Source organism: Neomonachus schauinslandi, chromosome 4 (assembly GCF_002201575.2).
Source record: "Neomonachus schauinslandi chromosome 4, ASM220157v2, whole genome shotgun sequence".
NCBI lineage: Eukaryota > Metazoa > Chordata > Mammalia > Carnivora > Phocidae > Neomonachus > Neomonachus schauinslandi.
Window position 1 is genome coordinate 80597972 of NC_058406.1, and position 15673 is coordinate 80613644.

The 15673-nt window shown below is 38.1% G+C and overlaps 1 protein-coding gene across 1 annotated transcript in view; it reads right to left on the minus strand.

Annotated features, from left to right (window-relative positions):
* DPYD (dihydropyrimidine dehydrogenase) overlaps positions 1-15673 on the minus strand; it is a 799188-nt gene that overhangs the window by 267486 nt on the left and 516029 nt on the right. Inside the window, 1 exon segment of the mRNA XM_021690256.2 lies at positions 8030-8098. Coding sequence (XP_021545931.1) covers positions 8030-8098 — 69 coding nt within the window.

Genomic DNA, 15673 nt, shown 5'->3' on the forward strand with positions numbered 1-15673 from the left:
AAATCTTTCTAATTCTGGATAATTGGTACTGGAAGTCGTAGTGCAAAGAAAAATGTAGTAGGCTACCTGGAATGCATACAAGCAAAATTTAAAATGTTTTTTAACTAAGAGTCAATTGTGTTGCATTGAAAATAAGTCCATGATAAGAAACATGAAGTGCAAATAATTTTGTCTATAATAATTAAATAGGATTCCTTCTAATTTAGCTCATTAATTCATTAATATACAAATGGGTCCTGCGAAAATGAACACAATAGTTAACTCGAAGTATTCTTAGACTATGTGAAGAATCATAGAATTCTTGACCAGTCTTCTGTGAAAAACTCTTAAGAACAAGCAAAATACTTTTTTAATAGTTTAATATGGTAACCGGAGGGATGGGGGATAAACTATAAACGATTCAAGTTTGTATATTATTTTACCTAACTTCTAGAATTTCTCCAATGCCACAATTTCTTTTTAGTAAGGTCAACTAGAGGCTTGAGTCCATTTCCGTAACATTAAACATGTCTGTCACATCACGCAAAGGCTTAAAAATAGAGTTCACTGCTTTCTAAGTGTATCACAGACCTTTCTTTAGGCCAACAGCTGTTTCTTCAAGGGCTCACTGTTTTTCCTGATTGTTCAAAATTTTAGCCTCTTTTTTCCTGCTTTATAAATTTTAAGTGGGACCTCAACAAACTGAAGAATTCTAGTTAGCTATATCTCAGTCGACTTTCCTACCCATCTTATTCATTAGTGAGTCTGCTTTTTCTTTTGCACATTTGTGAGAGCTCATTTCATCATCCAGCCTTTTTTCTAATACGGTTTCATTATGGCTTTTGATTCCCTAATTCAGTTTTAAAATGCTTCATATTATCTGAACATTACCATGAATCATGCTACTTTTTTTCCCCTGCTGATTGGGTGGTAAGCATGAACAAAGCACAGCCTAAATTCTGGGTTCTAATCCCAGATCTGCTAAGGAATGGGGGATGCTTTAGGAAGTCAGTTAATCTTCTTTGTGTTCAACTACTCAAGTATAAACCGTACATAATAGGACCTATCTAAAAACCGTATCATGTGGGAATTACCAGCTTAATTAAAAGATTGTACATTGCAATTATATACAGTATTGCCCTTTTTTTTAGTCTTAGTTATTTCAAATATTTCCTTTGGACTTCTTTATTTAGCTGAAATGCAGCAATTAATAGTAAATCAGTTCAATAACATTTTGGATTAGATAAACTTTAGGTGGCATCTGTATACATATTTACATTATACATCTTCATCTTTCTTAAAATGTAAGTGGAAGCTTACAATTAGCTGTGATAGTAGATGATAATAACTAACATTTATTGAGTCCTTACAATACGCCAGATACTTTACTAGTAAGCTCTTTGCAGTGGGATATATCATTATTCCCATTTTACAAACGATGAAATAGAGGTTACAAAGAGTTCAAGGGACTTGCTTAATATCTCACATCTTGTAAGTGAGAGTAGGGTTTTGAAACCAAGCATTTTGAGTCCAGAGCCTGTGTTCTTACTATCAAAACTTATTAGCAATCACTAATTCCAAGGCTGGAGTTGGTACAGTGTGTTAAGAAGTTGTAACATTTGACATCCTTAAAGCTTCTAAACTTGAAGTAAAATTAAAATCTTGTAAAACCACCTATCCCCGTTAAAGGCTTTTCAGAGACTAATTAATAAAGATTTCCCCAGTATTATGTATATCTACAAACATCGACCCATCAAACACATCTGAAAAGGCCTTTGATTATCTCAAAACTGAGATAATCCTGCTTAAGGTGACACCAAGAGACAGAAAACATTCATTTGGCCTCTGCTTGAATATTCTCATCACAGGATGTATACCACCTTAAAAGGCAGTTAATTCCATTTCCAAGCAACTATATGCATTCAAAAAGCCTTAATTGCTGAATTAGCATGAAATGTTAAATTAACTGAAACTGGGCATGCATTCTGACTCCTGTTAGTCACAGCTTTTTAGTTTACTCACTTAGCCCAGAGTTTATTCTACCTCACCTAAATGATTACACAATAAAGTACTCTAGTGAAGGCCATGACATAGAAAATCTGCTGTTTCTAATTTCATACATTATCTACTTATCACCCATTTATTTATATGAAGGAGAATGTCTATGTTAATAGCCGCAACTCTGGAGGAAGATTTCATGGGTTTGAATCCCACTTTTACTACCTACTACATGTGTGGTCTTGGGCATATTATTTGACTCTCCTTCGCTTCAGTTTCCTTGTCTCCAAAAAGCAGAAAACCATCGAAGTAACTCAAAGGTTGCTTTTTTAAGTTATAAGCTTAATAAAAGTGAATGACTTAGAACAGTGCCATTGGACTATAGTAAATATTATGCAAGTATAAGCAATTATTGTCTATCAGTTTCTCTGTCTGTCCATCCAGCCACCCAGTTAGAATCTCCAACCTGTCCTTCCCCAGTCTTCTATAAAAGGATTTAAAGTAACTATTTATACTTCAGCAGGTGAGGGGGAAAGAAAAGGGGAAAAAAAACAATACTAAGTAATTATCAGAATAGTGGTAGCAGTGTAGTTTCTAAAATTCTGAACCACTTTATAAAAACTCTCAGAAAAACTAAGGTAGCAAAACCACAAACCTTTGTACAGTATATACAACGAAATCAGATACAAAGTTCTCCTCTTCTCCCTTTCTTACTTCTCTCTTCCTTCCTGATCAATGTAATTTTAAAGTCATTGGGTGGGACAGAGCAAGGTAGCTGACCAAGAGGATATAGGAGGAGCCTCGAGAGCCCAGCGTGGGGTATCAGAGCCCGAGAACAATAAGATGGATGTCCATGTGTGTGGGGGGGTGGCCTGCTGTAGTATATCAGAGCCCAAGTGGGAAGGAAGGCTTCCATGGGAGGTGGGAGCTGGCAAAAAGCATCAGAGCCCCAGAGGGTCAGGAGGGTGTTCCCTTGGTGGGACACAAAAGGTACAATTCTTGAATTTTCTCTTACTTTCATCTGTTAAAAGAATATAAAATGTCCAATGTTGACTCTCTACATAGTAACACTGTCATCTAGCCTCAACTATCCCAAACTGGAGACACAAGTTCGGGATCTTAAACCACTCTGAATTGGATTTGGCAAAGGTTAACCCTGAACGGGCTTGGGCCTCACTGGACACTAAGTCAGTGACTATCTCTTGTCCTCAAGGACGCGTCCACCTTTCCTGATCACATTCTGTCCTGCTAACTGTCACTCTGCAGGGACTTATACCCACCTGCTACTATACATTTCTGTAATACACCTATCTGCTTTCTACGTCAGCGTACTTGAGATCTCCTCACTCTAACATCAACTTAATTTCACAACACGCTGCTAGCCCAGATTCACATTAAAAAATGGTAAGAACCTGGCTTTTAAGTGGTTTGTTTGGACCCTCTGCTAGGAATAGTGTGGTCACTTGGTTTTGATACCTGTCTTTCCCCTGGACCTTCCTTGTATCATCCTACCAATCACGGTCAGACCTTTGGCAATCCCTCATCAGATCCTTGACTTAAAACCTTCTACTTTGTATGTCAATTACCTCAAGTTCATTAGTGCCAAATAAAGTGCCACTCTTCTCATTTATTCTGTAATTGCTTCCTTTTTGTTTGTCTCATGTCACTACACCAGCTCTGTACCCCTATTTTACTTCAACAAATATTTGACAGATACCCACTGGTAAGCAAAGCCCTGTGCTTGGATTTGGAGATTAAGCAGTAAACCAGTCAGGAGTCTGTACCCCCAAGGAGCCTGCATTGTAATAAACAGGACAGACGTTAAAGAGCTAATGACACCATTGCTGATTACTTAATTAAATACCACAAAGGAAAAGCACAGGCAGAGGTACACCTAGATTCTGGGGAGCCTAAAGCTTAAACAAATTGGGGAACCTTTTTTAAGAAAAAAATTAATTAAAATTACAAATACAGAATTTAGGTACAGGGGCTTGGAAGTGACTTGGGCAAGTAAGGGGCCTGAAGCTTATGTTTCATTAGTTTTAATGGTAAGTTGGCTTCTGAGGACAGGAGCTTAGAAGGAGCAAGACAGAGGGTTTAACCTACTGGTCAGGGCACTCAGAGTTGAGAAAGAGAGAACATTCTGTGAGCAAGAAAGAATATTCCAGGCCAAGGGAAGAGCAAAGGCTCTCAGCTGGAAGCATGTCAGAGGAGTAAAAGAAGGCCAGTGGGTGTGGAACGTGGACAACAAACTGAGGATAACACTGGGGAGACAGGCAGGGGCCAGACTATGTAGCACGTCCAGGTCAAGTCAAGGAGTTTGCATCTTGAGAAAGATAGTGGGAAGATTTCGGATGGATTGAGGGCAAGAAGATGAGTGGCGCTATCTCAGATAAACTGGGATTGGGGTGGCAGAGATGCCTATGGAGCCACACTCAATTTATACGCTGCTTTGAATCTGATGGCCTTACTTGCCACTCAAGCTTTTGCTACTCGCTTAAAAAGGGACCGCAGGCCCTTTTGCCGTTCTCACAACTCCCGGCATGGCCAGCTCTCACAGCTCCCTCGGCACGAAAGCGGCGCTTTGCCTCAGCCGTCCATGCCCGTCCCAGCGGCATCTCCAGGAATGCCAGTGCCCAGCCAGGCCCGACCAGGGGGCTCGGGCTTTTCCCTCCAGTTCTGGGTTTAGATCTCACAACATCTCACAAGAAACACCACACAAGAAACATTTCACAACATGGTGTGGCATGTGACTTCCTTAGCGGCGGCCCTAAAGGGGCAGGATACACAATCCCCCAGAAGGGCGGAGGAAAGGAAAGCCCTGGGGTGTGAAATTTGACCAGTCCAAGCAAGTAGACAGAAAGGAAGTAGTAGGTACATCTCTCACCCTTCTTCTCCTCTAAGCTGTTGGGAGGCAGGACGATTTCACGTGGCGTTCTCTATCCCGTGTGACTGAGCCATCAGCTCCATTTCCTTGGGAAGTGGGAGCCAGCTCTGCCATGCACCACACAGGCTCTGCTTTCCCTTCTTCCTATCCCATTTCCCTTTTCTCCCCACTCATACTGCTCTGGGGTTGTAGCCTTCAGTCAAGCATCTTCACGTGAACTTTGACGTGAGCTCTGTTTTCTAAGCTAATGCACATTGAGAAAGAAATGGATCCAAGATCTATTAAAATGAGATCAAGATCTATGTAAGACCTGATATTGTGAGTTTTCAGTATGGTTCAGTTTGGTGTCTTTCTGATCTTTCTGAATGGTATCTTTCTGATACAGCTGAGGCCATGTCTTATTCACCTTTGTTTTGGCTGGCAAGAGACCGGGCACACAGTAGGTGCTTCACAGATCTTCCTTTGCATGGAATTGGAATAGGTCATCTGTGACCCAGAAAAGGAGGAAAGCCTGTGATCAGATACCGAAAACCTGAGCAGACCCTAACAATGCTACTGATTTGACACCAAGCTGTGAAAACTTTTCCAGAGGTCACTTCTTTTTCCTGGTGTTCAAAAAACAACAAATTCAAACCAAGTTGAAGAATACATAAAAGATGACATTAAGGGGCGCCTGGGTGGCTCAGTTGGTTAAGCGACTGCCTTCGGCTCAGGTCATGATCCTGGAGTCCCTGGATCGAGTCCCGCATCGGGCTCCCTGCTCGGCGGGGAGTCTGCTTCTCCCTCTGACCCTCCCCACTCTCATGTGCTCTCTCTCATTCTCTCTCTCTCAAATAAATAAATAAAATCTTTAAAAAAAAAAAGATGACATTAAAAGTGTGGTCATTCTTGGGTTAGAGTGAAAAGGAACGCTTGGTTCAGTATGGTTCTATTTCTAGAAGAACACAAAACTTTCTAAAAAATATGCACATGATAAAGAAGATACACTGGATATATATTAAAAAATAGCATTCAGTTGAATTTACCATATTTTAAGAATGTACTTAGGTTCTATTTTTTTTTAACCACCTACATGGTCTTAAATGTTTATTTAGAATAGGAAAATAGAGTGGTAGCCTCTGGTGAAACAAATAAACAAATAATAATGATCGTTCCTTGCACAAACTTTCATTCTGACACAGAGTTTCTCCGTCTTTACTTTTTCAGGTTCTGGTACGGATTTGGATCTGTCCTGCTGTAACACATGTGTCATTTCTGTTTTCAGATCTAATAGTAAAGAGCTCATAACAGACTTCCTCAGTTCCCTATTGCGTAATTCAAAAATTAATCTACTATAAGGAGAGGAACTTCATGAATTTAAAGTATATTCATCACCACATTAAGTCATTTGCTGAACTTAAAACTGGTGCTAGAACAGCTGGTGTGATATCTTTGATTTCTTACCGCCCATTATCACCACCCCCAAAGAAATGTACATTGTAAGTGATACAGTAACTTTGGCTCAAATACTTTTTTGTTTTTGTTGGTTTGTTTTAATGTGGGCTCTTCCAATGTAAAAAAAAAAAAAAAAAGTCTGTTTTAATCTGTTTTGAAGCATGCATTCATAAAGACAAAACCAACTACTGATTCTATAAAGCATTATGGGGTTCCTACCAGAGGAGCTATGAGGAATCATGCTACCTAATGTTGCCCTCCAGGGGATGTGGAGGCCTGGGGAGAGCTTCTTCAGGTGATACACCCTGGGACAGTTCATATTTTAAGATTATAGGGAAGATTTTTTTTTAATTGACACCATCTATAGATTGACCTTCTTGATATGTAGATTGCTTTCCTGTGGAAAGATTCTACAGACTGGTTTGACTGAAAGGAAAGCATAACTTCTCCTTTTTAAAATTTTTTTCCTTCTTTTTCTCCTCCTTTCTTTTGTTTTTGTTGTTCTTTTTCTTTTTTTTTTTGCTATGCGTACTTAGAAAATGATATTAAATAAAACTGAAATTAAAGAAACTAGATATAGAATGTGAGAAATGTAAAAAGCACCTTTAAGTTGGTTAGTATGTTACTAATTAAAGGTTTTTGAAAGTAAAATTTGCTTATTTAAAAGTTGATGCTCATCACTGAAGAAAATATTTAAAGTATCTTATTCTACAGAAAGACAGAGGCAAGCAGCATGATAAAGCCATTCATCATAGTCAGCTTAGAATTGGCAAAGCTCATGCCAAGCACAGGTTCTGTAGAAAATTTCATGGTCAATTAGGTAAATTCATGTATAAAGTGGCCTCAGCATCAAAGATCATGAAGCCAATTACTGATCATGTTTAATTTCACCCCCTTAAGTCCCAGAAGTCATTTTTCCCCCTCACAGTATTAAGATATCCAAATAAAATGTACAATTTTTGAACACCATAGAAGGTTTCATAGTATTTTATAATGTACAGTCATTAGTATATAAGTATTGTTAGATGTAGTCTTCTACATTTCTGAGCGGTTTTCAAAAAACCTCAGCTAAAGCTGTCTAGAATATTTTTCATGACAGCATGATGGATATAAATGTACAATTTTAGGTATGTATTTTTCTATTTGAAATACAAATTTGAGGCACATGGTTAGTTGTTTGCATTTGTGCAAGATTCAATTTATATTGTAGAAAACCTGCTGACTAGTGTTCCATTCAGGAGCATTCTGTCTTACCATTTTATGCATGTCTGTATTCAAACTAGAATAGTATTAAATGAACCTTTTATATTTTAAATATTCAAGAGTTTTATATTCAAAATTTCTTCTCGCTGTCAAACTAGTTTGCCTAAAGGCAAGGTAAGATCCTGTTACACTCTCAAAGGTAGAATTAAATTTTATCATGGCATCCATCATAATATACAATTTGCTTAATATGCAAATAAAGAGTATATGGATTCAGAGAATAAAGGATTTTTAGGTAGTGTGTGAAATCCAAGGCACCACTTTTATAGAATAGATTCCTTTTATATTTACATTTCCATCATTTTAATGAAAACACAGGGTAAACAAATTATAATAGAAATGTTTTAAGTTACCATTTTCCATTCAATTTTACTTCTACTGGGCTATTTTTCATGGCAGCTTTTTATTTAAAACTAATAAAAATGGAAGAGAAGAAATAAAATAAATATATACTAAAGAAATCATTACCTCAGCCATTTTGGAAAGTTCCATCCAGTCATTTTTGCTATAACTGCACATGATGCTAGCAATCACAATCTTCAAAAGGAAAAAAAGGAAAGAATGTCAGTTCAAATGGTTGTACACAAGGGTGTTTTGCACACAAGGGTATATTAATATTTACACATATATGTTTATAATGGTAAAGCATATCATAAAAATTAGTTTTTGATCTGTTGAAAGACAAATTATTTAAAAACAGCAGTGTATTATGGTGAGGCAAAGGATGAGATTCAGGGCTTCAGACTTAGGTTAGAGACTTTCTCATTTACTACCTTTGAATTCTTATGTAAGTTACTTAACTTCTCTGATCCTAAGCATTCTCATTTTTAAAATGGAGATAATGATACTGACTTTGCCAACCTCAGAAAGTGATAGTGGGAATCACATAAAATTGTTAATGTGAAAGGGTTGTCTAAATTATACAATGACATGGAAATCTTCATTAATATAATTACTGGTATAGCTGAAAGTTTAAGGATATGGAAAAGAAATAAATTAGTGTCTTCTTCAGTCATATCTTATTACAAGGATAATAATACCTTACATATTCATAGTGCATTATAGTTTTAAACTTTGTTAAATGTTGATTATTTAACTATAGTCTTACAGTAAGCCCATAATAGAGGCTATACAGAGTAGTAGTTACTACTACCTGCTCTGAAGCCAGAATGTCCAGATTAGAACCCTGACTCTGTCACTTACTGTGTAGGTAAATCATTTAGTTTCTTCATTGGTTAAATATGGATAATTGTACTACCTACCCAGAAAAGTGGTAACAGAAATTGCTAAAAACTTATTTAGCCCTCATGATGTGCTAGGTACTGTTTTAATGGTTTTTACTTCACTCACTTAATCATTCCCAACATTATTCTTCCCATTTTACAGATGAAGGTGCTGAGGCACTGAGATGTAAAAGTCACATAGCTAATAAGAAGCAGAGGCAGGACTCAGACCTAGGCAGTTTGACCGGGAGTCTGTGCTTTTAACCACTAGATTTTGCTGGCCCAAAATAAGTATTCAATACACATCAGTAACTTTTTATCATTAACATTTAAAGACTGAGATTGAGACGCAAAGAGTTTGTGCCAAGCCTAAAGTCACAGATTCTAGTGGAAGAGTCCACTCAAAGTCCTTATGCTCTTACTACATGCAGCTTTTTTTATATATGTCTAGAAAACAAAACAAAGATATGTTGCAAAAGTCGGATGAATGCTTTCGACATTGAGAGAAACAGAAAATAAGTTGTGACCATATTGGAGAGAGTTCTGAAAACCATGAAGACAACAAGCCTGTCTGTAACGTTGAGTTAATTTTTTCTCTCCTGAGAGATTATCATCTCCATGGGAGCTGGGACTGCTCTGCATCATTCAGCATTTTATCTACAATAACCACCATGGTGTTTGGCACACAATAAGACTGAGTGAATAAGTGAACGAGGTCACCAAAGATTTAGGGGAGTTGCTTTATCAGCTCATCCTTTTAAAAGTAAGCAGAAATGAATATCATGAGTCAGAGAAGGGAAAAAACCAATCGATGAAAACTGTTGGCAAATAATTACTATGAGTCAAAGTAAAGAGTGAGCAGGGCTAATGTGGGTGTTGGTTTGGTGACGGAAAAAGGGTCAGATGTTAAAATACACAGGACTTATGTCCTAAAAGGAGCAATTGAGAAAGAGGAATCAAAAGACTTGAGAGTCTGCATCTGAGGGACGGAGAGAAATCTCAGAACATTAGTCAGACAAAGGTGGGACAGTGATGAGAAATAAGAAGCCAGGTTCAGATAGACTCCTCTTTAGAGAGGGGAACAAAGGGGAGAAAGTAAATGATGAACAAAGGAGGACACTTGAGAATGCCTAATTATTTGGGGACGAGTTCAGGATTCAACATTTGTGTCCAGTGAGGATGCAGCTTTTAAGAATTTGGAGAAAAATGTAATAATGATCCATGGCCTTTTCTCTAGTGGCTAAAAGAAGGGGAGGGGGGGGAGTCAAATTCCATGCTTGCCCGTTTGCAAACTAAAAAAGGGCCACCAGGATAAATTATGAACCTTCAGCTAAGAGATAATCTTTCTGCCCTTTCCACATCATCTGAGATCTCAGGGATATCCTGCCCCGCTCCCCAGTTTGAAACGGACCACTGAGGAATACCACAGGGTACACCAGATCTTCTAGGACCAAACTAATACCTCCTGGTGAATATCCCTTGCATGAAAAAATAAGGGACTCCAATTGAGAGGAAAACCAACTGGGGGCAGGTGGGACAGATTCCTATTGTTCTCAGTGGCTTCAAGGTCAAGTAAAAACAAAACAAACAAATTTTAAAAACAAAACAGTTAATACAGGCACCTGGATGGCTCAGTGAGTTAAGCATCTGCCTTCAGCTCAGGTCAAGATCCCAGGGTCCTGGAATCAAGTCCCACATCGGGCTCCTTGCTCAGTGGGGAGCCTATTTCTCCCTCTCCTTCTCCCTCTGCTGCTCCCCTCTGCTTGTGCTCTCTCTCTCTCTCTCTCTGTCAAATAAATAAAAATCTTAAAACAAAAAAAACCCAAAACTAAAAAACCGTAAATACGAAGATTTAGGAAATGGGTGGAGCCCCTAGGCTTGTTGCTAAAACATTAAAGGCGAGGTTAGATCCAAAGATTCAAAATGAAAAAAATGATTTTAGCTTTAGATACCAGTTCTTCTATGGTTAAAGTGACAAACAATAGACCAAGGTTTTTAGGGAGTTTTATTACTTAAATCAAGATAAGACAAAAAACAAAAACCAAAACCAAACATGCCTCCAATTATGACAAAGTAATCCCCAAGTTCACATTCCCATACAAATAGGAAGTGGGTGCCAAATCAGCACAACATTCTCCTCTCCAGTGCCCCTCTTTGGCTGCATGGGGGACAACAGGGAAGATCCTTCGAGTGGGCAGGACCCAGCTAGGCAGATAGGCTGATCAAAGAAATCAAAGAAATCCACTGCCAGGGAGGTAATGTTTACTAGCACTGACAACAGGATATGATATACGCTCTCAACTAGTGTCTAACCTGGTTCCACTTTACCAAATGGCCATTTTAATTTTGATAAAGCTGTTATTGCTTGAAATACATATTGATTGTGCCAGGGTTGGTTAAAGTCATCATTTGCCCTACAAGTCCCGAGGATCATGAGAAGCCACATTTGGGCTTGACGGAGAGAAATAAATATTACCTAGAGAATTGTCCTGAACATCAAGAGTGCTGGTGCAACCAAATGCCTTGGAATGCAGTGACTGAGGATGATTTTGGGTGGGCTGTCATTGAAGAGGGGTGACCACACGTGGGAAAGAAACATTATGTTAATGGGCAGAGGTAGGTTTTATTTGTCTGCTCCGAGCAGCCAAGCACTAGCCTGTTCTTTCCTCATCTGTAACAGACTCTACATTCTTGCCCCCAAAACTGACAAAGTATCTCCAACAGGGCTAATCATTGTGATCAGCTATTCTGCTCTCACCAAAGTCCTGCACTGGAGCTGGGAAGGTAAATGATTTTTTCTCTCATTGGTTCCTAAACTGGAATGGTGTTCAGAGCAACTGGTGACCACGGACTGACCCCTCACCTCACCCACCCTGCCACCTCCACCCAAAGCTAGTTGCACTCGGGAAAAATAAAGCAGACACAGGAAGGTAGAGAATGCGTGATGGGAAGAGATCCATGCTACTGCCACTTTCAAGCCAGGTGTACCACTAATGTATCTGTATGTGTAAACTAACACCACTTTTGGCTCAAGAAAATTCAAGTTATATTCTGGTTTCTTTCACTTAGCGTCTTGACAACTATTACAGGCAAAACTAAAATTGGCACTTTTGAAATAACTTCCTAAGCAATTTTTTTGACAGTCAAGTAAATTTAAGGGGAAAAATAACTTTATACCTTATTTTTAAAATGCCAAATTGTCTTCATAGTTTAAATATCCTTAATCTAAAACCAAGGGATGTTTTGGGAAAATATGTGGTGACATTCTATTTCAGTGGAATAAAGATGACCCCCAAATCATTTTATTCTTTATTAAAAGATATTAGGATTTTTCAAAGGGTCAGGCTGAAAGATATTAACACTAAAAGGACACTGGGCATGACTTAATCTTTCTTTGATGATTAGAAAGCCCTTCAGTGTTTTACTGTGCTTGGTTTTTAGTCAAGCAAGAGAGAATAAGGTTTCTTTTTCCTCTGAAAAAAGAGAATTGATGGTTATTTTATATTGTGAAACATCATGCAATATTACCAGAAATACATATCAAACGAAACTTTTTTAAAAATTAGAGTAACTTTTGCCAATTTTTCACTTAAATTACACCATTTTTGTGCTCCATTTTTTAAAAGATTTGTTTACTTATTTTAGAGAGAGAGGGAGCACAAGTGGGAGGGCCAGAGGGAGAGGTAGAGAGACTCTCAAGCCGATTCTGTGTTGAGCACGGAGCCCAACTCAGGGCTCAATCTCATGACCCTGAGATCTGCCCTGAGCTGGAACCAAGAGGTGGACACTCAACCGACTGCACCACCCAGGTGCCCCAGTGCTCCATTTTTTATAACTCATATTTTAAAACATTATTGGAAGAGTTCATATGTAAAAGCCAAATGCTATGTAGTGTTTGAACTACATCCTACATTTTATGATATACAGTCTAGTGGGAGATTCAAACAATGTCAGTCAGTCAATTAATAAGGAAATTGAGCATGTACTGTGAGGTAGACACCAAATGACATACAAAAGAGTTTACGACATGGACTTAGAGTCTTTTCTATTGAACATTCAACCAGTATTTCTTGTACTATGTACCCATAACTATTCTAACTCAAAAGTGATAAAACAGAAAAAGTCCCTGCCTTCCTGAAGCTTACATTTTAGGGAGGGAAAATAATCATAACAAGTTTTTAAAAAAGCATTATTAGGAATCTTTCCAGGTCAAGATTATTGTTAGGAAGGCATTATAGAGGACATCACGAGGGTACGTAGTGCCATATCAGACAATGGTCAGTAAAGGGCTCTGCGAGTTGACATACGGAAGATAAGAAGGCATCTTACACTGAAGAATGGGATGGGGAATTGGGTGACAACTGGCATTCTAAGTAGAGGAAAGTACATGTACAAAAGACACCGAAGTGGGAATGAGCATGGCATATTTAAGAAAAATCGAAGGCCACATGGATGGAGTTTCATGCTAGGGCAAGAAGAATATAAGAGAAAATGAGAAAAGCAGGCAGTAGCCAAATCTCTGGGAGCTGAACCCTGTGGGAGTTTGGGTTTTATTATAGGAGCAATGGAGGACAGTGGAAGGTTTAAAGGAGAGTGATAAAATAATCTGATCTACATTTGCAAAAGATGCTTTTCACTAAATTAGAGGGAATGGAGTGAAGGTGTTTTAGGATGAAAACTTGTCCCTACAAGTTAGGTTGAAATAATGTGCCTTGCATAATATCCATGGAGATGCAGAGAGGTGGACAGTTCTGAGCTGGAACCAATAAGACTGGTCAGTGGTTAGATTCAGAAGATGAGAGAAAAGGAGAGATTAAGGATAACCCCTAGATTACAGGCTTGAACTACTGAGTAGAATGTAGACACTTTACTGAGATGGAACAAGGCCTGGGAAAATAACTAGTGGTGGATTATTAAGAGGTTCAGTTTTAATATTTTACACATAAAATGTCTAGTAAGCATCTCATTAGTGAGGACATAAATTGTATCACTGTATTCATAAATCTAGAATTCACTAAAGAGGGAAGGGATGAAGGTGTCCATTTTAGAAAACTCAACATATAACAGTATTTAAAGCTACCTGGTTAGGTGACTTCAAAGGGAAGAGAATGAAACAGATAAAAAGAGGGCCCGGGATGCCTCCTGAGAATGTGATGTCACAAATGCCAAGAGGGGGAAGTGTTCCAAAAAGTAAAGAGCAACCCACTCTGGTGAATACTTCTGAGAGTTTGCATAAGAGAACAGAGAATTGTCCATGCAGTTTGGCAATACAGAAACCATTGGTAACCTTTGCAAGAAGGGTTTCAGTGAAGCAGAGAGAACAGTAGTCAGACTGGAATAGTCTGAGTGAACAGAATATGAAGTGGAGAGAAGTGATACACACATCTCTCCCAAGATTTTGGTAGGCTAGTCAAAAGATAAATGGGGCAGTAGATGAAGAGTTATGGGAAGTTTAGTGAGAGATGGTTTTTTTAATAGGCCATATTTGAGTATGTTTTTATGCTTGTGGGAATGATCTGGAAAAGAGGAAGAACCTGTTGAGAAGGTGAGAGGTGATGATGAATCCACTGCATAAGTAGAGGAAGTAACCTCTGATAAGAGCAGAGGCACTGTTTCCAGTTTGATGGAGTGGAAGAGAAAAGTAGAGACAAAAAATAGGTATGGATACACTTGAGTTTATAGATTTGGTATGGAAAAGGTGAAATTATCCTTCCTGGTGTTTACATTTTCTCAAGTAGTAGATGAGGTCTCTTGACAGGAAAGAGAATGGGGGATAGAGATTTAAAAATATGGGGGAGAGATGGGAGTACTTGAGCTGTCATCCAAGAAAATGGGAAAGCAAGTTTACCAAGAGCTCATGGTTAAGATTCCTATGCCATGAAGGCACATGTACTTAATCAGGATTGGCAATGTTTCTGGAAAGGGAGATTAATTAGTAAAAGCAAAAGGATAATATGATTTAGAACATTGGAACAGAGCCCCTGTTTTACAGAATGTTTTATAATTGAGACCCATCTTATCAAGACTGGTTTTTAGGGGCACCTGGGTAGCTCAGATGGTTAAGCGTCTGCCTTCGGCTCTGGTCATGATCCCAGGGTCCTGGGATCGAGCCCCGCATCAGGCTCCCTGCTCAGCGGGGGGCCTGCTTCTCCCCCTTCCTCTGCTTCTCCCCCTGCTCATATTCTCTCTCTCTCTCTCTCTCTCTGTATCTCTGTGTCGTGAATGAATAAATAAAAAAATCTTTAAAAAAAAGGACTGGTTTTTGGTGCTTTGGTCATTAAAATGTGATGTGTTTCATGAAAGGGCATTCTTATACCTAATTCTGCTTTATAAAGAATATTTTTAAATTGCATTTTTACATAGCTTGACTTTCATTTTGATTCATGACTACTGAATATAACTTAAAATGTATACTCTTTGTGTAGACATCTAATTGCTATGATACATTAATGTTCTAAAGCATATAAAATGCCAGCTATAATAATTTATGAATCAAATTTTGCATGTTGTTTGTCCTAGAAAAATCCCTCAAAAGTTAAAAATAGGACACTTATTCTGAAAAAAAAGCAAACAAAAAACATTATTGAATGCTTCTATTGTCATCCTTCCTAACTTTTAAATTAAAGAATCACAATTCATGATTAAATTATTTTTAAAATTACTCTTATGGAAATAATAAAATGATTTTATTAAGCATTTTTTTCAAACTGAATTATAATAAAGTTTGCACATCAGAAATTAAGGTGAAGAACAACATAAAACTCCGAATTGGTTACAAGCTGGCTATCTCCTCAAACTCCCATTTACTTCAAGTGTATGCTTTAAACACTTATGTTGGCAACACTGTTTTGGTATTCTATAACTATACTATGAACTACATTGGAAATTC